At 36.0% G+C, this 24,525-nt stretch overlaps 1 protein-coding gene across 4 annotated transcripts in view; it reads left to right on the top strand.

The window, feature by feature from the left end:
- Positions 1-24,525, top strand: part of CLTC (clathrin heavy chain) — a 78,024-nt gene that overhangs the window by 48,488 nt on the left and 5,011 nt on the right. For 2 of the 4 annotated variants that reach the window (XM_054537028.2, XM_054537029.2), the window contains exons 11-31: positions 561-698; positions 942-1,106; positions 1,255-1,435; positions 3,189-3,352; positions 8,033-8,158; positions 9,086-9,228; positions 11,355-11,589; positions 13,797-13,919; positions 15,323-15,468; positions 15,702-15,885; positions 16,054-16,246; positions 16,681-16,838; positions 17,038-17,202; positions 17,315-17,422; positions 17,503-17,670; positions 17,795-17,944; positions 18,033-18,164; positions 18,283-18,393; positions 19,473-19,643; positions 20,003-20,224; positions 21,416-21,436. In XM_054537028.2, coding sequence (XP_054393003.1) covers positions 561-698; positions 942-1,106; positions 1,255-1,435; positions 3,189-3,352; positions 8,033-8,158; positions 9,086-9,228; positions 11,355-11,589; positions 13,797-13,919; positions 15,323-15,468; positions 15,702-15,885; positions 16,054-16,246; positions 16,681-16,838; positions 17,038-17,202; positions 17,315-17,422; positions 17,503-17,670; positions 17,795-17,944; positions 18,033-18,164; positions 18,283-18,393; positions 19,473-19,643; positions 20,003-20,224; positions 21,416-21,436 — 3,204 coding nt within the window. The remainder of the gene's footprint in view (positions 1-560; positions 699-941; positions 1,107-1,254; positions 1,436-3,188; positions 3,353-8,032; positions 8,159-9,085; positions 9,229-11,354; positions 11,590-13,796; positions 13,920-15,322; positions 15,469-15,701; positions 15,886-16,053; positions 16,247-16,680; positions 16,839-17,037; positions 17,203-17,314; positions 17,423-17,502; positions 17,671-17,794; positions 17,945-18,032; positions 18,165-18,282; positions 18,394-19,472; positions 19,644-20,002; positions 20,225-21,415; positions 21,437-24,525) is intronic. The other 2 variants (XM_002834122.5, XM_024235414.3) reach the window with 1 other exon arrangement.

Genomic DNA, 24,525 nt, shown 5'->3' with positions numbered 1-24,525 from the left:
AATAAAGGTCTGTCAGGCTGGGCGCGGTGGCTCAAGCCTGTAATCCCAGCACTTTGGGAGGCTGAGGTGGGCAGATCACCTGAGGTCAGGAGTTTGAGACCAGCCTAGCCAATATAGCGAAACCCTGTCTCTACTAAAAATAACAAAAAATTAGCTAGGTGTGGTGGCGGACACCTGTAATCTCAGCTACTCGGGAGCTGAGGCAGGAGAATCACTTGAACCCAGGAGGTGGAGGTTGCAGTGAGCTGAGATCGTGCCACTGTACTCCAGCCTGGGCAATAAGAACGAAACTGTCTCAAAAAAATAAAATAAATAAATAAAATAAAATAAAGGTCTATCGGTTCAGTTGTATTCTGCTGTTATGTAATATCTTGAAATATTTTGTAGTTGTTTTTATCAGAACTCAAAATAACTATGATCCCTAGAGGACAAAAATTTGTTCTTAAGTGTTTATATTGTCCAAATAAAATTCTCAGGTAAAGAAAGAGTTCATGTATAATGTTGTCTACATACTCTCCATAGTATCTTAAAACAATTTCTTTTAAATCTTTTTTTTGTAGATTGTAGATGTCTTTATGGAATACAATCTAATTCAGCAGTGTACTGCATTCTTGCTTGATGCTCTGAAGAATAATCGCCCATCTGAAGGTCCTTTACAGACGCGGTTACTTGAGATGAACCTTATGCATGCACCTCAAGTATGTGTTTTAATGCTTTTTAGGCATGTTTCCAACATTGTTTTAGTAATTGTGCAGAGCGTCTCAGATTGTTATGCAAAACTACTAAGATGCCTACTCCTTATTAAAGAAAATGTAGCTATTATAATATTCTTTTGTACTTTCTTTAACAGTTCACTATTAAACCTTAATCTGTAATATGGATATTGAATTACTCATATAAATGGAGTGGACAATAAACTTGCCTTGTTTGTGGTTTTACAGGTTGCAGATGCAATTCTAGGCAATCAGATGTTCACACATTATGACCGGGCTCATATTGCTCAACTGTGTGAAAAGGCTGGCCTACTGCAGCGTGCATTAGAACACTTCACTGATTTATATGATATAAAACGTGCAGTGGTTCACACCCATCTTCTTAACCCTGAGGTATTTCAGTTTCTTACCTAATAGATGGTGTTAGCTGTGATTAATAGGTACACTGAGAATGTGTTTGTGGTACTAAATATTAATAATTTCATACCACCATGAGGTTCAACATTGTTTCATTTATTCATTCATTTATTTTGTCTTGTAGTGGTTAGTCAACTACTTTGGTTCCTTATCAGTAGAAGACTCCCTAGAATGTCTCAGAGCCATGCTGTCTGCCAACATTCGTCAGAATCTGCAGATTTGTGTTCAGGTGGCTTCTAAATATCATGAACAACTGTCAACTCAGTCTCTGATTGAACTTTTTGAATCTTTCAAGAGTTTTGAAGGTAATTAGGAGTTTTTGAATTTTTTAAAAAAGTATTTAAGGTAGCCAAGAAGAGGTATGCTTATGATCAGGCTATTGGAAATTTTGATTTTCTAAAAATTTGGTCCTATGGGACATTTTAATTTTTTAAGTTTTATTCAATAAATGTCAAGGCCCTTTTATGTTGGATTCTAAGGATATGCAGTGAACAAGACCATCTGTTTGGATATTTTGTAGATGAATTAAAGGTAGAATTTTAAGAGAAAAATATGTAGTGGTGTTGAAATTGTATAAAATGAAAATAGAGGTTGAGTGTCCCTAATCTGAAAATCCAAAATGCACCAAAGTCCAAAGCTTTTTGAGCACCAACATAACGCTCAAAGGAAATGCTTGTTGGAGCATTTCAGAAATTGGATTTTCAGATTAGGGATGCTGATCAGGTAATTATAATGCGAATATTCCAAAGTTCAAAATCTGAAACACGTCTGGTCTCAAGTATTTTGGATAAGGGATGATCAGGTATAATAAAATTTTATGCTTATATATCTGACTCTTAAAATAGCAGGTGATTCTCGCTAAGGGCATTTTGTGATTTGTTGCTATTTAGCAGGATTTCTTAACCTTAGTACTATAGACATTTAGGGCTGGATAACCATTGTAGAGGGGTGTTCCTGTACATGTAGAATATTCAGCAGCATTCCTGATTTCTACCCACTAGATTCCAGTAGTGTCAGCTCCACCAGTTGTGACAACCAAAAATGTCTTCAGACATTGCCAATGTCACCTGTGAGGAAAATCACCTCAGTTGAGAACCACTGCTCTACAGGGTACTAACGTAATCACTGTTGGGTGTCTAAGTTCTGGTCTCCAATTGCCTTTCTCTCCTCTCTGTACTAGTAGTGCTCTATTGAGAAGGGGTAAGAGAGTCTACTAGTTTTCTTAATTTTCCCAGTTTCAAAATGTTAACTCTGCACTAAATTTACACTGTTTAGTACAGTCACTAGCCACATATAATAGCTATTTACATTGAAAGTTATTAAAATGAAATAAAATTTAATATTTAGTTATTCAGTCACTCTAGCCACATTTCAAGTGCTTAATAGCCACATGTGTTTAGTGGCTATTATATTGGAGGGCAAAGATAAGATTTTCATCATTGCAGAAAGTTCTTCTGGACAATACTGCACTAAATTCTTCCCAAATTATTTGTATTTTTCCTATAAATTGCATATTGAAAAACACTAGGTATTGGGGTCTTCATTTAAAATTTCCCATATAGGGGCACAGTGGTGTATGCGTTTAATAATCCCAGTGCTTTGGGAGGCCAAGTACTTGAGGCCACAAATTGAAGACCAGCCTGGGTAGCATAACAAGACACCATCTCTACAAAAATTTTCTTAAAAATTAGCCTGGCATGGTGGCATGCATCTGTAGTTCTAGCTACTAGGAGGTTGAGGTGGGAGGATTGCTTGAGCCCAGGAGTTTGAGGCTGCAGTGAGCTATGATCGTGCCACTGCACTCCAGCCTGGGTGACAGAGACCTGCCTCAATAAAAAAGAAAAAAAGGAAACATTGGGTTGAATTGTCTATTCTTTAGGATTAAAGTGCAAATCCATTTTACTGATCTGATTAATGGAATAATTAGTATTTTTATCGAGCTTTTTAAGCAACCAACTTATATTTGGGAGTATTCAACAGTTTTTTAATTACATAAATGTTTTTCAGTCATTCTCAAAGGTGTGCCTATGTTTAATTGTAATTACTTGTTTCTTTAAGGTCTCTTTTATTTTCTGGGATCCATTGTTAACTTTAGCCAGGACCCAGATGTGCACTTTAAATATATTCAGGCAGCTTGCAAGACTGGGCAAATCAAAGAAGTAGAAAGAATCTGTAGAGAAAGCAACTGCTACGATCCTGAGCGAGTCAAGAATTTTCTTAAGGTAAGTGGTTTTGAGTAATGTGTTTTCTGGTTGGATTCCAGGTTAGCAGTTTTACAAGGGTTTGGTCATAGTTCAAAAATATTTTTTCCCTAAATGTGAAATTGTTAGCATTCTTAAGTTGTGTGCTGGATTGTTTCTTCCAAACATAATATTCTGTGGTTTCCTTTGAAATACGGAAGGAAATCGGTGAGTAAAGAAGAAAAAAAAATAGCACTATTTCAACTATTTCAAAGGAATTTCCTTTATTTTAATTTTGGATGGAAAAATTTAGAAAAGTGGTTGTATACTTTCAATGTCATTTTAGAATCATTTAGGCTTTTGAATATTAACATCAGCTTGCTCTTCATACCATTTTGAGGCGCCTCTATTGTAGGCAAAGGGATCTGTTGTCTAAGGAATGTATAGGTTTACTTCTTTCATCAAGTTTGCTCAACTCTAGAAACTAAAATATTATTATTCATATATAATTCATAAAGGTAAGATCAAACAAAACGCTCAGCTTTGTGACACATGAAATCAGTTATAGAGAAGTAAGGACCACCTGTGTTGCAGGGAGGAGTAATGGTTGAGAGATTCTGAACTCTAGAAGATCCCTAAGGGCAGTTAATTTTGTTTAATGTTTAACTTAGCTTTAGCTTTATTCTTGTAACTACCAGTTACTTTGTGAGGGAAATAAAGCTTTAAAATTGATAGCTATCTATAAAAGACTAGGAAAACTACAGAACACTTAGATTACTGCTCTCTCACTGCCTATTGTGTGTGTGTGTGTACACTATATATATATAATGATTCCTGAGACTTTATAGAAAGTTCTGAAGTATTTTTTGTCTTGGAAGAATTTTACATTACAAGTGAAACCAAAATGTTTTTGTAGAATACAGTACAGAAAGTAGGCTTTTCCTGCTCCCAGATGATCATCATTTGTGCCTGTGGTTGCATTGGCAGATTGTTCTTTTGAAGAATTTACTACCTGGGCTCTAGATTAAATAGCAAAACCCTTAGGGGTTTTAGTGTAATGAAGTAGTCAAAATGTTGAAACTGCTCTACATTTTAGGTTAAAAGATACACTTTTCAAAAAAGTATAGCTTTAAAATGTCTTGGCCATCATGAATATTCTGGGTAACCTAGCTGTGCTATGTTTGGACCAAAACTTTCTGGTGTCAAAAAACCCCTCCAAATGAGAAAGATTTGATACTCTATGCTTGACTAGTGTACCCATACTACTGATTAACTTCCTTGAGTATCATTACTATTTCCTTTAAAAAAAACAAACAAAAAACTACTACCAGATTCTTTTGGGGGCAGGGGGTGTTGGGGTTTTTTTTGTTTTTCTTTTTAAGCTTTTAAGTTCAGGGGTGCATGGGCAGGTTTGTTATATAGGTAAACTGTGTCATGGGGGTTTGTTGTACAGATTGTTTCATCACCCAGGTATTAAGCCTACAACCCATTAGTTATTTTTCCTGATCCTCTCCCTCCTCCCATCCTCCACCCTTCAGTAGGCCCCAGTGTCTGTTGTTCCTCTCTGTGTCCATGTGTTCTCATCATTTATTTCCCACCTACTAGTGAGAACATGCAGTATTTGGTTTCCTGTTCCTGTGTTAATACTACCAGATTCTTAAATGATTTCTTTTTGTTTTTATTGAGCCCTCAGCTTCTATGCTTAAATTGTAACTTCTTTAGCTTTGGATTTTAATATTTGAGTTATATATATATGGAAGGCAAAATGAAATTAGCTATTATTTAATTATCACATTCTTGAGCTTTAAAAAAAATCCTCTAGTAAAGAAATGAAAAACAATCCTCTGGGTACGAGGATGGTATGGCCTTAGGTTTGCATAGACCGTGGGATCTAATCAGATGAAGATTTCCCCTCCACACTTGTGAACTGGGTACAAGCCTGATATAGTAGGGATGTGGATGTGGATTATGAGCTTTTGAGTCAGTCAGACCTGTTTCAAATTCTGCTTAGCCATTGTTTGTTCATTCAGTATATGTCTGAGCTGTTACCTCAGGCAAGTTAATGAATATGCCTCAGCCTCAGTTTCTTCAACCATAAGCTATGTTTATTTATCAAGTACCTTGTATACTATAGATGTTTAGGCAGTAACTATTACTGATAAGTGATAAGCCTTGGAAGAAGGTGGAGTCAGCCTAAATGGGATTTCTGTCAGGCAAGTATTTATTTCTCTTTGATATCAATTTGTACCTGACTCTTTGAAGGAATTTACTTCCAGCCAGGATTAGAGGTGAATTTAGTGTCTTATGTCTACATAATTTGACATGGGAGCTCAATACTAAGATGCAACTATCACATTCATCCTCTGATGCCAGTGTTGAGAATGAACATATTAGATTCCCTGTTAACCTGCAGTACAGGGTTACGATGCCTCTTATCACTCTTATTAAACTTAATTTTAGAGGTACTAGCTATATGATAATTTACTGGTGTTGTAAGTAAACCCTGTGTCATAAGAAAAATACCCTGACTCTGATCTTGAATATTCAAGTGCCAATTGTGTGTTAGCCACCAGGAATAAAGAGATTGGTAGAACATAACTTCTCCTTTAAGGTATCCTGTGAGCAGGATAAAATTGTGTCATTAGCATCATTTGGCTCATGCCCTAAGTTTGTAGAACTGTAAGCTCTCTGTAGAAAGCATGTAACTGTTCATCAGACCCATGATCTGCTCCTTGCTGCCTTTGATCTTATTTTCTACCTTTCTTTTTTTCTTTCTTTGCTGGTTTAGCTTCAGCCACACTGGCCTGCTAGCTATTCCTGGAACTCCCCTAACCCTGTCCTGCCGAAGGGCCTTTGCTCGTGCCCAGTACTACTGTTCTCTCATGACCTTCTTTCTCCTTTACCTTCTTTGGGTTTCTGATTGAATGTCAGAAGAGAGGATGTCTCAGGTTGCCTTGTGTAAAATAGAACCCATTCCTAGCCCATTTTGCTTGTTTTTCTTTATAACACCACTATGAAACGTCTCCTCCCAACTAGAATGTAAGTTCCTTGAGAGAATGTACTCTGCTTCCTTTGTTCCCTGTTGTATCTCCAGTACCTAAGAACAGAGTCTAATGCTTGGGTACTCATAAATATTTGTTAAATGAACAAATTTATGTTGAAGAAAACCTCTGGCTATGCTAATATAATTTCAAGTTTGATCTTAAAATTTTTAACCATTATAACTGGAGGTTAATTAAACATTTAGTAAGTAATTTAATATTATTAAAATGTTAACATTTCTACAATGTATAAAATCATGTGCAAATTTTAGCAATCAAGAAAATAACCTAGATTTTGTCTACTTTTTAAATCTGAAATTTTCTTTTGGAATACAGTTAGTATTCCACAAAAGTGGAATTATTTGCCACAGAAGTTTTAACACCTATGCATGAAAATAGAAAAGTAATCCTAGATTATTTGTAAGTGATAAAGATAACAAAAATATTTTATATGTGTATAGGTAAGATGACTAGTGTGTTGATCCATACTTTTTTGATGTTCATTTAGTAGGAAAAACATGACATACTAAAATTTTTACATAGATAGATGCAGACAGATTCTAGAAATGATCGTTAACAACTATTACTGCAGAGTTTCCATGGTGTTAAACAATACTTACTTTAGAAAACCTTCCTTGATGTGGAAAATCTGCAGCTTTACAGACATTTTTATTTTTTAATTTAGGATGGCTATATTAAAATTAAGATTTACCTTGGTGTTCTTGGGACACTTCATAGACTAGTCTTTGTATTATTTATAATCGAGTAACTAATATCCCCTAGTCTCAGGAGCCATTTTATTCTAACCTTGAAAATAATGTTCTTGGTGGCCATCACTGGGGAAAGTTCTACCCTACTTAGTTCTGCTTCCCTAGTAGACTGTGTTAGAGGAATCATTTGTTGAGGAATGTTTCACTGTGTATAAATGAATTCCTGATGGAAACTGTTGTTTTTTGTGCTCTACCTTATGTCTGTGGAATGTAACAGGACATGTATCAGGTAAATGCCCAGTACAGGTTTTACTTACCTGTCTATAACATCTTCTATGTCAGTCTATAAGTAGGATTGTAGTTTGGTATCTGTAATGGAATGATAAAAGCAGTTGGCAATTTAAAGATATCTTTTCTTTAAATGCTGGGTTTTTTTTGTGGGGGGCGGGTTTTCTTATGGCCACATGTGGTCACCATCATGCTGCTCCTTGTAGGCTTTGTTATAATAGAGTATTAGAGGCTGGTTGTATAGATTGGATGTGGGGAGGGATAGAAAATCATTAGTTTGAAACAAATGTAAGCCATTTATGCTATATGTTTGACAATGTGACTATAGTTATTAAGTTGATTTTAAATACGGTTGAAGTGTTACTACCAGTGAAAGTCCCGGTGTGGTGAATTTATCATCTGAGAGCCACTGGCTCAGGTATCTTAATTTGTTACTCTTGTTTTTTGGTAAAGGGTGTGTATGGGAAAGACCTGTATCTTGCTGTGTGGATCTAAGTATTGCTTAGTAAAAATTTACTGAAACTGGGATGTACACACTCAACTATTGGGACATTCTTTCTTTAACAGAAGAGTTATGTTTGTGTGAGCCTCTCTTGTTAGTGTAGAACAAATTCTCATATGTTACATAGATTTTGATACCTCATAGAAGAAAATTAAAGCTTCTTTTTGTTTTTTTTTTTCAGGAAGCAAAACTAACAGATCAGCTACCACTTATCATTGTGTGTGATCGATTTGACTTTGTCCATGATTTGGTGCTCTATTTATATAGAAATAATCTTCAAAAGTATATAGAGATATATGTACAGAAGGTAAGTAATATGTAGGTAATGTAAAGGTATATTCTTACTATAGATTTTATTTCTTATATTCTGGAAATCCTTTTGAAACTCTGTGCTCAATAAGAGTGGTCTGCAACTTTTAACGTGGGATTTTTTGTTTTTGTTTTTGTTTTGGAGACAGGGTCTTGCTCTGTCACCCATGCTGGAATACAGTGGCAGACTCATAGCTCACTCTAACCTTAAACTCCTGGGCTCAAGCAGTCCTCCTGCCTTAGCCTCCCAAGTTTCTGGGACTGCAGGTGCATACTACCATGCCCAGCCTGCTTTTAATGCTTTTTCCCCAGCAGAATCCTTTCTTGGAATAAAATTATATGTGCTTCCCTAGCAAGCCGACTCAGGGAACGGGGAAAAAAAACCATGCATGCCAAGTGTGTAAAATATAAGAATAGAACTGCTATTGAAAAAGTTGGGTGGCCTAGGGCCCTACTAACTTGATAGACCCTGAGGTATCCATGTAGACTCCAAAGCAGAGTTTTCAAACCATCTTAAATACAGATAGTAGATACTTCACCTTCTAACTGTAGAAACAGGCAGTATTGCTATAATGGGAGCCTTTTTATTAGACAGTCTTGCATAGTCATCTTTGACTGTAGCTTCTTTGGACTTATTTATCATATGGAACAATGCTTCAGTAACTAACCAAACCAGTAGAGACAGAATATAGTATATGTGCTTTCAATACTTATTAAACCATGAAGTCTTGTTTTTAGCTGGACCTCCTGCTAAATTCCTCTATCTAGTTGTAAATTTAGACCCTCAGTTTATTACTGAATTTAAAAACTGCACTTAAAGAAAAAAAAAACTGAGCTTAAAAGCAATAGAGATAAATGCTTTTTTAAAATTCCTCTTTGCTTTTAATAACATAATAACATTCTTCTACTTTTTTTTTAACCACAGGTGAATCCAAGTCGACTTCCGGTAGTTATTGGAGGATTACTTGATGTTGACTGTTCTGAAGATGTCATAAAAAACTTGATTCTTGTTGTAAGAGGTCAATTCTCTACTGATGAGCTTGTTGCTGAGGTTGAAAAGAGAAACAGGTGTAGTACCATTTTAACAGGGATAAGTTACTCTTTCTTAGCATGGCAATAGATAAAAATATAGGTAGTCATTTGTTCCAAAGCTACTAAATAACACATGGAGAATAATTTCCTGAAGACACCTAACATAGAGGTGATAAGCTAGCTAATAGCACTGGGAAAAAATCTGTTTTCTGAAACATTATAGCTGTCATAGGAAATCTGTTAACCTGGTTGATCATTTTCTTGGCATGTTTATAATTACAGCTATGTGGTTTGACTTTATATGTTTTTATATAAACTATGTACTAAGTCTCCTGTTTAGTTAGGTGTGATACCTGTGTATTTAACAACTAATTCTGTACTGATCAATAGTGTGGTGTTTCCAACCTGAGAAAGCTGATTAAAAAAAACAAATAGTGTGGTGTTTATTTAAGTATGAGGCAAAAGAGTTCCCTGTGCAACTCTTGAGTTCAACTGATATTTAATTTATAGTACCTTAACATGATAATATGGATTTCCAATAGAATATAGTGTAAGTGCTTCTAAAACTTACAGACTGTGAAGTCTTTTTTTAGCTGGAACGTTCTGAGGAACTAGTGTTTAGGAAGTACTGATGTGAATGAGTTTGGTGAGGTGGTATGCTAGTGGGAAGTTCTGCTGTTTATGAGAAGAAATTAAGAAAGTCTGTGGGTTTCATTTTAACCTGAGTTGATATAGTTGATCTACTAATTATATTCTTAGAATTTATATTAGAATGTTTCAAACATGGAAAAATTTTGCATTTAAGGGTAATAGAGATATACAGTTAATACTGACCTAAAGGTTTGAGCCTAGTTTCAAGTGATTTTATGTCATAACAATTTAACATTTAATAAGAGGTTCAGTTGAGTCTGAACCTGTTGAATCTATTACCTGAAAATAATCTTATTGCATATTCCAAGCAAATGGCAGTTACAGTTAGATAATTTAGTCTTTAAGTGACAAATTATATTGTGAAAAGCTAGATTTACATCTAAGTCACTAGTCTAGACATGCCTCAGCTAATTTTTGTTCCTTAAGTTGACATGGCACATCTTGGATTGCACATGTTTGTAGGAGCTGGATTTTTGCCTCTATTTATTAAAATTGTCTTCTCCCTAATGGGAGGGTTCATAATAACCATGTGAATTTGATATAGCCAAAATAACAAATAATGCTTTTTCTTTGGCTGCTTTTAATGTTTAAATCATTGGTGAAAGAGGCTTGGGCTAGGTGTGGTGGCTTGTGCCTGTAGTCCCAGCTTCTGGGGAAGCTAAGGTGAGAGGATTGCTTGAGCCCAGGAGGTCAGGGCTGCAGTGAGCCCACCACTGCACTCCAGCTTGGGCAACAGAAGACCCTGGCTTTAAAATAAAAATAAAAATAAAAGGAGGCATGGTCATCAGGACTATCGAAACAAGCTATAGTATAGCAAAACTGTGCTCCTTGATGGAGTGTTTATATGACAGCTGCAACTATTAAACCAAGAGCTTCTAAAGCTACCAGATTTTATTCCCAATGGGTATTTAGGGTTTGGCTGTAGGTAATGCTGTATGTTAATTGTGTTAAAGCTGAAAGAACTCTCAGATAATCTGGCCTATGTAATATCACATCCCCATCCTATCCACAAACAAAATTTTCTGAAGTCTAGATATTTTGTGTGTTATAAAGAAAGGACACTGTATGAATCTCTAATCTTTTATTCAGATATACGCGGGTAAGTATATCATATAGCAGATAAACCTGGGAGAGTGAAAAATAGCCTTATATACCTTCTTTTTATTCTTGGACAACTCAATCATCTTTTGAGTCTTAATTTCCCAATTTATAATAGGATCACTGATAATTAAAATTAATGTAAAGCCAGGTACAGTGGCTTGCACCTATAGTACCAGCTACTCAGGAGGCTGAGGTACTAGGATCACTTGAGCCCAAGGCTGTAGTGCACAACGATTGTGGCTGTGAATAGCCACTGCACTTCAGCCTGGGCAATGTAGCAATACTCGGGGAGAAAAAAAAGTATGTGAAAGCACATTATAGACCATAAGGTATTTACATAGTTAGCATGTCAAGAGTGTGTTATTTATAATACAGTATGTGTGTGTGAGGTTTTTTTCCTTTTTTCCTAGATTGAAACTGCTTCTGCCTTGGCTAGAGGCCAGAATTCATGAGGGCTGTGAGGAGCCTGCTACTCACAATGCCTTAGCCAAAATCTACATAGACAGTAATAACAACCCGGAGAGATTTCTTCGTGAAAATCCCTACTATGACAGTCGCGTTGTTGGAAAGTATTGTGAGAAGAGAGATCCACATCTGGCCTGTGTTGCTTATGAACGTGGCCAATGTGATCTGGAACTTATTAATGTGAGTACTGCTAGCTGAATATGTAAAAAAGCTGCATTTGTAAAAACCTGTTATATGAGAGTTTCAGGGTAATTTTAGGTAATATGGGACATTTGGGGATGGTGGGTGCTTTTTAAAAACTTTTATTTGGAAATAATCGTGAATCTAAAAGTGCCCAAATAGTGGATAAAGTCTATATACCATTTATTCTGACTGACTTGCTAATGTTTTAACCCCACTAGCCTTACCATTTGTGTTCTCACACTCTTACAATCAGGCACACCATTCATACATATGTGTATACACACACATACTATTTTTTAACCACGTGGGAATAAGTTGAATGCATCATGGCCTTATACCCCTTCAGAGTGTATGGCCTAAGAATAAGGATGTTCTCTTTCATTAACCACATGAAAGATACCAGCTTCAGTCAGTTTGACATTGATAGGATACCTTTAAAAATCTGTTCTATTCTAGTTTTGTCAATTAACCAATGATGTCCTTTGTAGCAGTTTTTTCCCTTCTAGTCTAAGGTCATATATGGCATGTAGTTTTCATGTCTTTAGTCTCCTGTACTTTGGAATGGTTCTTCAGTCTTTTATTTTTTATGACGCTGATATCTTTGTAAACGATGGTTGCTTTTTCTATTTGTAACTGTTTTATATAGTTGAAATTTAAAGCAACATCAAATTAACCATTTTAAAGTGAATAATTCAGTGGCATTCAGTACATTCACAATGTTATATAATCACCTTTATCTAGTTACAAGTTTTCATCACTTCAAAAGGAAACCCTGTGTTAATTAAACAGTTCCCCCACATACCCTCTCCTCCCAGCCCCTGACAACCACCAGACTATACTGTCTCTATGGATTTGCCTATTCTCTCTATTTCATCTAAATGTAAAGTCTCTTTTTAAAAAATGGAATGTGTCTCACTTTGAGTTCCTCTGATGGTTCCTGATGATTAGATTTAGGTTATACGTTTCCACCCAGAGTACTGCTTCAGTGGTGGTTTGTTTTTCTCTTGGTATTATATCTGGAAGCACGCAGTGTTCATTTGTCCCCTTTGTCAGTTTTTATCAAGTTGTAACATGTCTTTATTATATAATTATTACCCTCTTGCAGATATTAAACAGTCTATAAGTAGTCTGTAGTAGACCATGCAAATATCCTTTTACCCTCTCCCTTAATTTAGCATCTGTTGATTCTTGCTTAAACCATTCTTAATGTGTTGGTTGCAAAATGAAAATTTTTCAAACTCCAGCAGTTTCTCCACATTTGTCTGTTAGCACTCATGCATTCATGAACTCTTGGATTTTATTCGATGGGCTACAATTCACTACTATTTATTTTGATGCTCAAATTGTCCCCGTTTTGACTGGTGAGAACCTCTTCAGTCTGTGTCTTTGTGTCATGGGCTCATTGTTCTTTGACCACTAACTTATTTTCTGGCCCACAGTACACCAAGCTCATTTTGTACCTTCTACAGCCCTGGAGTCAGTCATTTCCCTAGGGAACCTCTTACTGGGGGCATTAGAAACCAAGATCTGGGCCAGGTGAGTGGCTCACTCCTAGAATCCCAGCACTTTGGGAGGCCGAGGCAGGAGGATCACTTGAGCCCAGGAGTTTGAAACCAGCCTGGGCAACATAGCGAGCCCCGTCTCTACAAAAAATTACATAATTAGCTGGGGGAGGTGCCATGCACTTGGTTTCAAGCTACCCAGAAAGCTGAGGCAGGAGGATCACTTGAGCCCAGGAGGTCAATGTTTCAGTGAGCTGTGATCGTAACACTGTACTCTCCAACCTTGACAACAGAGCAAGACTCCTATTTTCTGAAAATATTAGAAGTCAAGATCTGAGCTTAAGTGTATTTGCTTCTAAGATCTTTCAGTGGTCAGAGCTTAGCTACATTTATGTACATACATATGCTCATTTATGTACATACATGTGCATATACGCATGGAAAAATAAACACACAAGAACAGCTAGTAAAACACTGAAAACTGTAAAAGTGGACTAGTCCTACCAGTTGTTGAACTGTATATTACAAAGTCTGTATAATTAAAACAGTATATTACTGGTACATGAATCAAAGTCCAAAACTAGATCCAATACCAGTAAGATTATCAATAAACATAGTTTAAAAGATAGGAAATACCCTCTAAAATGCTATAAAAAGTCTTTTACTTTTTACCTTGAAATTAATCTGTCATATCTTCTTTAGGTTTGCAATGAGAATTCCCTCTTCAAAAGTCTTTCTCGCTACCTGGTACGTCGAAAGGATCCAGAATTGTGGGGCAGCGTGCTGCTGGAAAGCAATCCTTACAGGAGACCCTTAATTGACCAGGTAACATTGGCAAATGTGTTTATGGCTGTCAGTAAAAATTATACATTTTTAACTATGAATACAATCCTTTCCCTCATCATGTACTCAAATGGATCATATTTAACTATGAGAGAAAGCAAGACAAAGTAGAAGAAAATTAAAATTTATATACATTCAATTTACATTCATTTGTATATATAATGAATGTAAATTGGTTATATACATTATATACAAATGAATGTACATTTATATAAGTATAAATATGTATATAACATACATTAAGAAAAATAAGCCGTGTGCGCTGGCTCACGCCTGTAATTCCAGCACTTTGGGAGGCCGAGGTGGATGGATCACCTGAGGTCAGGAGTTCGAGACCAGCCTGGCCAACGTAGTGAAACCCCATCTCTACTAAAAATACAAAAATTAGCCAGGCGCATGTAATCCCAGCTACTCGGCAGGAAAATCGCTTGAACCCAGGAGGTGGAGGTTGCAGTAAGCTGAGATCACGCCATTGCATTCCAGCCTGGGTGATAAGAGCAAGACTGTCTCAAAAAAAAAAAGAAAAAAGAAAAAGAAAATACATCCCAAAAGACCTGACTTAATTACATAAAACTCTCTCGGTTCATCATAGTTTAAAAGGAAAATAACAAACTAAACATTAAAGATTGCTATTATTAACACTTAAGTGGCTAAATTGATTGGAAACTTCAAGATAATGATGTCAGAAAAATATAAGGATAAGAGAAAATACAAAAGACCAAGTGCATCAGTGTTATATCTTCCTAATAAGAAGTATAGAACTGCAAATGAGATGGGGTTTTATACCTAAATAAAATAGACAACATATTTTAAAAGCTCTAAAAACAGAAGAGTTGTTATAATGAGTCTTAAAATTCTCCTGAGATAAGTATAAATAAAACATTTTGGAAACGAATAGGTTGAAGGCTATTAATATTTCATTCCTTTCCTAGGAAGCACTTCTAAGGAACATTCCCAAGTAGTTACAAAGCTTTGTAGGGGAAGGTTGTGGGGGTGGGAGCGGTGGTTGGAAATCATTGCAGCATCTAGAAAACCATGCAAATAGCCAAAACCAAGAGAATTACCGATATTTTAATTCCACATCTGTGTAGCTGAATTTTGAATTATGTGTAGCCATTAAAGTGATAATGATGATTGCTAGCCTGGATAATGTTTTAATCAGGGAAAAGAAATATATAGAAATTATATAATTAGAGTAATTTTTCAACAGAGTAGAATTATACATATTGTATAGATTTGTGTAGAAAGACCTCTCTGTAAATTTAAAAGTCGTTTTCCTACTTCATTCTTTTCTGCCTATTTCAAGTTTTCTAATGAGAGGCCAACTTGCCCTTATTTAAAACCAACTTGATTCTCAGTACTTATGTCCCATATATCCTCTGTAGGTTGTACAAACAGCTTTGTCTGAGACTCAGGACCCTGAAGAAGTGTCAGTAACTGTCAAGGCTTTCATGACTGCAGACCTTCCTAATGAACTCATTGAACTGCTGGAGAAAATTGTCCTTGATAACTCTGTATTCAGTGAACACAGGTATGCTTTCAGAGGGATCCATTGGCTATTTATAGTCAGTCTTTAATAATGGCCCATCAGTTTTGGGAAGGAACAAAAAGATCAGAGAAAGTTGCCTGAATTCTCACTCTTCTAATATCCTCCCCTCCACCCTACCTCTTGAGACAAAAAACTCTCCGTTAGTCACAGTGGTTATTTTTTATGTCTGATAAACTTAAAATATTGCATTTAAAATATTCTTTTTTTTCTTAAAGGAATCTGCAAAACCTCCTTATCCTCACTGCAATTAAGGCTGACCGTACACGTGTTATGGAGTATATTAACCGCCTGGATAATTATGATGCCCCAGATATTGCCAATATCGCCATCAGCAATGAGCTGTTTGAAGAAGCATTTGCCATTTTCCGGAAATTTGATGTCAATACTTCAGCAGTTCAGGTAAATCTTCAGATTACCTAAGTTGAATTACTAAACACTGTGCTATGAGGGTGGGCCTAATTGGTTGCTACGGCAATAGAAGAGCAATAAAATACTAACAGCTTAAATGTAATTGCTTTGGGTAGGATGGATTTTACTCTAACCCTAATTTCAAACTTGGGTACTTAGGTCTTAATTGAGCATATTGGAAACTTGGATCGGGCATATGAGTTTGCTGAACGTTGCAATGAACCTGCGGTCTGGAGTCAACTTGCAAAAGCCCAGTTGCAGAAAGGAATGGTGAAAGAAGCTATTGATTCTTATATCAAAGCAGATGATCCTTCCTCCTACATGGAAGTTGTTCAGGCTGCCAATACTAGTGGTATGACTTCTTACCTTATGTATTGAGACCTCGTAAAATGATTAAGCTAAGCATTAAGATATCTGTCTGTTCTGAATTTTAGAAGAGTTGGATACTGCATGGTTTCTTTTAGTGCTCCATCTTAGTCCAGATAAAAAGAGGCTGTATTTTGTGAATTTGTAAGTTCACAAAACTTAACAAGTGGGGAAGATGAATCTTCTGTTTTTGAAGTCTCATAAAATCCTGATAGTGCTCTAATCTTAAAACTTTAAGGAAAAAGAGAATTCATCTATTCATTTGGTCCATGGTAATACAGAAGTGAAATATTGCACGGTTTACATTTGTCATTATCCATGTTTCCTTGAAAAGGAAATGAATGCAATTTTCATTTACTTGGATGAAAGATAAATTAGGATGTTAGTGTTTGGATATATTTTTTCTTTTTCTATACTTAGGAAACTGGGAAGAACTGGTGAAGTACTTGCAGATGGCCCGTAAGAAGGCTCGAGAGTCCTACGTGGAGACAGAACTGATATTCGCGCTGGCTAAAACAAACCGCCTTGCAGAGTTAGAAGAATTTATCAATGGACCAAATAATGCTCATATCCAACAAGTGGGTTTCCTTTTCAGATTTAAGAAAAACTAGTTGGGCTACTTGATTAGCTTGGTAGGATCAAAACGTCATAACTGAAGAATTCCAAGGAAAAATCTATAGGAAAACAAATTATTTCTCAGTGTGAAGATACAAATTTGAAAAGAGGATTAAGCTCACACTAATATCTTGCTGAATGTGGGTTACCTTTTTTTTCCAGGTTGGTGACCGTTGTTATGATGAAAAAATGTATGATGCTGCTAAGTTGTTGTACAATAATGTTTCCAATTTTGGACGTTTGGCATCTACCCTGGTTCACCTGGGTGAATATCAGGCAGCTGTTGATGGGGCTAGGAAAGCTAACAGTACTCGAACATGGAAAGAGGTAATCTAAACCCAAGTTTGAGTGAAGAATTAAAGAAATGCTCTTTAAACATTAGTTTAAATAACTAGCCATGTTTACATTTGAGTTCACAGAAAGGAAATGTTTATTCTAGGTCTGCTTCGCCTGTGTAGATGGGAAAGAATTCCGTCTTGCTCAGATGTGTGGACTTCATATTGTTGTACACGCAGATGAATTAGAAGAACTTATCAACTACTATCAGGTATTAACAAGACTTTTATATGACCTGAGATCTTTTACCATAGATATTCTTATCTTTAACTGCACATTTCTCTTGTTCAGGATCGTGGCTATTTTGAAGAGCTGATTACCATGTTGGAAGCAGCACTGGGACTTGAGCGAGCTCACATGGGAATGTTTACTGAATTAGCTATTCTATACTCTAAATTTAAGCCTCAGAAAATGAGGGAGCACCTGGAGCTGTTCTGGTCTAGAGTGAATATTCCCAAGGTAACCAGTCATTGTAACACAGTGAAGCAACTGTGTAGTTAAAACTAATACTTCAAAATATCTTATTATTTTTAAGGCTGTTAGCTAGACTCATATCTACAGCAATTAAGTCTTTCTTATGCAGGTGCTAAGAGCTGCAGAACAAGCTCATCTTTGGGCAGAACTGGTGTTTTTGTATGACAAGTATGAAGAATATGATAATGCCATAATCACCATGATGAACCATCCAACTGATGCTTGGAAAGAAGGGCAATTCAAAGATATCATTACCAAGGTGTGTACTTTCTTCAGAAGATAAAGGATTCAGAAGGAGAAAGCTCATTAGGAAGTAACTGACTTATGTATGGATTTTCCCATTGTAGGTTGCCAATGTGGAACTATACTACAGAGCAATACAGTTCTACTTAGAATTCAAGCCTCTGTTGTTAAATGATTTGCTGATGGTGCTGTCTCCACGGTTGGATCACACTCGTGCAGTCAATTATTTCAGCAAGGTAAAGAAATAATTTTAAACCAAAGCTTAATAGCAAGGAATTAGGACATACTTCGATAACTTTTGTCCCTGGGACTTCAATTATGTGCTATATTTGTAACAAACTCTTTATTTTAAAGGTTAAACAGCTACCACTGGTGAAACCATATTTGCGTTCAGTTCAGAACCATAACAACAAATCTGTGAATGAATCACTGAACAACCTTTTTATTACGGAAGAAGATTATCAGGTAAAACCTTTTGATTCTTGCACATAATCTCAAGACTCACAAAGTTATGTTTTCCCATTTTTTAAAAAAGCCATTATCCTTTAGGATTGTAAACAGTAGGTGCTTGCATACCTAGGATCTAAATTTAGTAAGATTTCAGGATTGATAAATCTTAACTTCTAATTAAATGCCAAGTTTTCAGAATTTTGCTCAGATCTTGTATAAGATACTGCTTTTGAAAAAATGATATGATTACTTTATCTCTAACATCTAGATTGTAGGTAGAGTCAAAAATGTCTTTGACCACTTAATTAGTTCATAAAATTTATTTGGTATTAACTATATTTATTCACCATTTTTCTTGCCTACTGTTTTATTAGTGTTTGTATAAACTTTCTCTTATGAAGGATTTCACATAAGCAGAAGTGAAGTAGAGTTAAGCTTAAGCTACTTGCCTTTTTTTCTCTCTCTTGATTTTCTTTGAGGCTCAGTGCATGCAGATCTGTACTGCTGCCATGCTGAGTTTTATCAGAAGTTTCTCTAGAGCACAGAATCTTGCCCTCCATGCCAGGCGTGGTGGCTCACGCGTGTAATCCCAGCACTTTGGGAGGCCGAGGCAGGCGGATCACGAGGTCAGGAGATCGAGACCATCCTGACTAACACAATGAAACCCCGTCTCTACTAAAATACAAAAAAAATTAGCTGGGTGTGGTGGCACGTGCCTGTATTCCTAGCTACTCGGGAGGCTGAGGCAGGAGAATCGCTTGAACCCTAGAGGCAGATTGTAGTGAGCCCAGATTGCATCACCACTGCACTCCAGCCTGGGCAACAGAGAGAGACTCCATCTCAAAAAAAAAAAAAAAAAAAAAATCTTGCCCTCCAAATTAGAAATATTGTCCATTTCATAGCCATATGTTAGTCCTTGATACTGAAAATCCTGGAGAAAATGGTATCTTTAGGTAAAATGAAAAAACATACCTTTTGATGCTTGAATCTAGGTGTCATATTACATGTTACCATCTAAAGGGCTCATTGATTGAGAACGGAATATAATGTTAAACAAAATACTGATCTGGCATTTGGATGGCTTTTTTTTTAAGGCTCTGCGAACATCAATAGATGCTTATGACAACTTTGACAATATCTCGCTTGCTCAGCGTTTGGAAAAACATGAACTCATTGAGTTCAGGAGAATTGCTGCTTATCTCTTCAAAGGCAACAATCGCTGGAAACAGAGTGTAGAGCTGTGCAAGAAAGACAGCCTTTACAAGGTTGATAAAGTTGCGGGGCGGGGGCTGTTTTAAACCGGGCCTAAAATGGTGTTACAAGTGATTATAATCTATAAATAAAAGTACTGGTTTTGTGAATATGAGAGCTGACTTTAAGGCAATTTAAGTTAATGGATTTCTTGATTCTAGGGACTCTCTTAGTTAAGGTCAAACTTGTCTGGGGAAAAAAAAGCCTTTAGCTTATCTGTTCTTTGAAAATTTTAATTTAAATGATACAACTAGGAGGCTTTTTTCCCCTTGCAAAACCAGATTTATATTGGAAAGTTGCCATTGTTTTTCTTGGTTTACTAGTTTATTATGTGGGGTCTAATGTTTTTGACTTTCACTATTTCTTTGAATAGGATGCAATGCAGTATGCTTCTGAATCTAAAGATACTGAGTTGGCTGAAGAACTCCTGCAGTGGTTTTTGCAGGAAGAAAAAAGAGAGTGCTTTGGAGCTTGTCTGTTTACCTGTTACGATCTTTTAAGGCCAGATGTCGTCCTAGAAACTGCATGGAGGCACAATATCATGGATTTTGCCATGCCCTATTTCATCCAGGTCATGAAGGAATACTTGACAAAGGTAATGACTCTTCTAAGTGTATTCAGAACTAGTTTTCTTGCATGTAAAATTCTACATGCACATTAATTTTTTTAAATGTTTTTTTCTTTAGTAGAAGTAAGTCATTTAGTCGATCATAAAATATTCCTGTTCTTTTGAAATTTTTTTTTAATAGCTGACAAATGACACTGATTGGAAGGGGAACTCAAATGTAGCTGTTTATCCTCAGTGTATTTATGAGGGTGAAAATAATCTAAATTTTTTTTATTTAAAAAACTCCGATAAATTTTATTTCAAAATAGTATTTTTCTCAAATCAGTTCTTGTAACTCAAATATTCGTAACTAGTATTGTAGATTCTCTTTTATTTGGTTGGTTCCTGACTTTAATGATGTCTATGCCTGTTTCCCCTGGGGAAGCTGCATGTATATTCTTAACATCCTTTTAATCTTCACAATTTTTTTGATAGTTTAAACCCTGATTTAAAAATACCATATGAGGTGAACATGGGAAAAAAAACAAGCTGGGGGTCTAATCGCCTTATAACATTCACTGTTCATCTTAGTGTCCCTTTTTGATGTATGAATTTACTCACCCTATCTTCAGCAGTTACTAGCTTTCTCTCTGTAGAACATTTTTAAATGGTTTTAGAGGATCCTTTTCGTCAAAGCAAAAAACATGATTAAAATCAGAGTCTCACATCTGATTCCTTCAGCCTGCCTGAGTTGGGGGGGGTGGGGGGGGTGAAGAAGCGCTACCAACAACCCCTACCATACCGAATTTTTCCTCAGGATACCATTTAATTAGATACTATTGTGTCTCTTTAAAGTTTTTAAAGAATTAACATTTTCTGTATTCAATGTAAGAGAAAAAACATGTTGCCTTATCTTAGCCATAGATGAGAATAGCTTCTTAAACATAATGCCAACTTGTGAGAACTGTCTCTAAGCTGCTGTTAACCTAAGTGCTGTGAATTTTACTAGCAATTAAGCTGCTTTCTTTCATACTGTAGCATAAATTCTTCTGCAGTAAGCTTTGAAGTTACAGAAAATTCTAAATTTTGCTTCCAGTATGCCCTTTATTTTCACTTCTCTCATACCTTTTTAGTGGTTAGATGTTTCTTCCCTAAACCTTTGTTGCTGATTCTACCTTTTTATGCTCAATATGGAATTTGATTTTTTTTCTAAGCTGCACCTTCTGAATTCCTTTGCAGGTTGATGCAATAAAGGAAAAGGTGAAAGTTGATTCTTTTCCATCTTTAAGTCTGGAGGACTAAGTCTAAGGAATTTGCATGATTTTTTTCCTTCCTTTTCTACACTGCTGCTGCTGCTTTTTCCCCCCAATAAATTTTCACTAAAGCCTCTGCAAGTCCCTTGAAACATAACTTTAATAGAGCTGTAGGACATTAGTAGACGTTTGCTACTAATCGGCTAATAGGCTTTAGGAAGGGCAGGAGGCTAATCAGTAGTTGGTTCACAGTCTCTCTTAAATATATTATGAAAAACTGAGTATGGTGAGTTTCCATATTAATTTCAAAGTAACAGGAAATTTCTTTTCCCTGTCAGGGTATCTGGACCATAATAGGACTATCATAATACTTGAAGTAAATTAAAACAGCCTCTGGTTTTACTTTGTGAGCTTGCCTGACAGTTGTTGAATTTATATATGTATATATTCATGCCCTAAAAGGCTTTTTGGGGTTTTTTTTTTTTTGTATTGAAGGACTGTGATCCAGTTTCTGATCTCTTGATTCTTACTAATTTTTTGCTGAAAGTAGATACAAGAGATACTAGCTGCTTCCGAAGAGACTTTCCTCATGTTTCTCCAGGTGTCCAGTTCTTATGGTGCTAGTCCATTTTTAAGAGGAATCAAAACCTTTTTAATCATGAGAGCCAAGCTTGCTGTAATTGTTGCTAAGCAACATGAATTATTTTTAACAAAGTATTAACTTCTACTTTCTGTAATAAGGCATACCTCTGAAGCTACCTAAAATTTGCTCTCCTATTTATCAGTTGGCTTGTCCAAGGATGTCAAATTCAGGCACCTTTTGGTTGCTGCTTCCTTCATTGGCTTGTCTCCATCCCAATATAAATGAAACAAACTTACATCTGTTATCAAATTGTGGTTAGAAAAGGGTGGGAAGGTAAAGGAGAGTTGAAACAAATTTAAAAGAATTTGGGTGGGGGACAATGCCTTGGGATTATGTTGAACCAAACTGGAGTCACCACTGGAACTTAGGGCAAACCTGAGTAAAATGCATTGTGTGTGAGACCCTTCAGCAGCTAGTAAGCAAGGCAGTTAGAAAGCGTGTGTGTGAAAAACAGGTAATTGAACTGCAGTGTTATGCATTGTTTTAAATGAAGCATGTACAACAGTCATTGCAATTACATCATACTATTTTTGAAACTCTTAGAGCATTGCTGTGGGCTGTGTGTGTTTCTTGAGAGCCTGTATAGCAAGTCATCTTCAGATCTCACTTCTTGCTTCAGTACTTTTGCCTTTTTTTCATGCACACATACACCAAAATAACTGACTGCATGTTACTTTTCCTCTGCAGCATATTGCAGTCTTTGTGGAAAAGCCTTTTACATTTTAGTGAATTTTCAGTAGTACAGATGGAACTGAATTCATTGACATGCTTACCTGTAATTTTTCTTTTTAAATCCAAGGATCAGAAACTTTAGTTACAGCTCTTAACAAAAGCTTGTGTTCTTAAAAGCCTTCTCTGCTTTTTTTTTTGAGCAATCTAAATTGGATCAGTGGAAACAAAAATTGAAAGTCCCTGTGCCAGAGGCTGTCCCGTTATATAGAAGAATCAAACTTTTTGCTTAGCTTGATGCTATTCCTTCAGAATTCTTCCCCCATGCCCAAACTTCCTATGTGTATGCCAGGGCATTGTGATATTGCCAGCTCTTCTAAGTCTTCCATGTGCTTCTCTAATAGGACTTCTGTGTTCAACATCTGATTCAGACCTTAACTTTTAAACACATGTTCACTTCAGATTCTTTTCCTTGAAAGTCCGGAAATGTATTATGCAGTGGTGGCTTTTTGGTTGTTTCATTTTTCTTCTTTTTTCTTAGAAGTTACTAATGTACAGGCATCCATGTATTTTTCTTTATAACTTCTGTAGCTCATTCTTGAATACTGGTTAGTTAGCAAAACCCCATCTGACCCTTGATGGCACAGAGCTGTGCTTTAAGTTCTATAACTAATAATTTTTGTTCTAAGTGTGGATGCCAAAAAATGGACATTTCATATGGTACTTATACTACATAATAGTCTTTAATTTGGTATTAGGGTAATTTGTAACACATCATTTAGACCATAAAATAGGATAATAGTGTATAAAAGTAAACTAATCCATCTTCCTAGGCTAGAAAAACCACATTTCATCTGAAGAAGCCTACTTAGGCTTACTTTTCTCAAACTTTCAGTTCCCTAACAAATTAAGATGGATTAGACTCATATTTATGGTATTTAATATGAAATAATTAAATATAAAACAGTGCCCTAACCTTAATGGCCTATGTGAAGACTGAAAGATACTTTTTTAATAGTTTCAAACAGAAATGAGGTGCTGCCTTAATCTTTTTAGGACCTGGTTTTTACAAACTTTTCCACTGAAGTCTACAATTTTTTTTTTTTTTGGAGTGATTTTTCATAATTTGCCTTTTTGAAGAACATGCAGTGAACATTCATAAAGTGTTTCCCCCTGCACTTTGGCCCCCCTGTCTCATCCAGCACATTTATGACATTGAAAACCATCAGTAATAGATAACATTGAGATTTGAAATTTAGTTTTACTTAGGTATAATGATAGACCAAGTATAAGGCTTTAGTTGAGAGACCAGCTTTTAAATATTGAAAGACAAACACAGTGTAAAAGGCGCAATGGAATTTGTATAGTGAAGGAGATTCTCTAGTCCCAGGGTTGTAATGTCACTTCTCTCTAATTCATTACAGAATTACAGAATCAAATCATGTTAGCCCTAGAAGAAACTGCAGATCATTTTGTTCAATCTTCTCATTATATAGAGAAGGGAATTTGAGGGCCAGTGCAATGGTTTGCCAAGATCACACAACTAGTTAGTGGAAGGATCCAGGCATTCTAATTCCTTTCTTTCACTAATACATTTGGACTGCTCTACAGAATTACTTCTGTCTGATACTATCCACTTTGAAGAGTAGCTAGCGTATAGTAGCCATTTACTTTTGGCTCAATTAAAAGCAAACATTTTTGGGACAAAATCAGGCTTTCCTGATTACTTCTTAGATAACAGAGCCCACACAGTATTAAAACATGCAGCCTTTCTTTATACAAAA

The sequence above is a fragment of the Pongo abelii genome, chromosome 19 (assembly GCF_028885655.2).
Source record: "Pongo abelii isolate AG06213 chromosome 19, NHGRI_mPonAbe1-v2.0_pri, whole genome shotgun sequence".
Taxonomy (NCBI): Eukaryota; Metazoa; Chordata; class Mammalia; order Primates; family Hominidae; genus Pongo; species Pongo abelii.
This window is presented reverse-complemented; position numbering and strand designations above follow the sequence as displayed.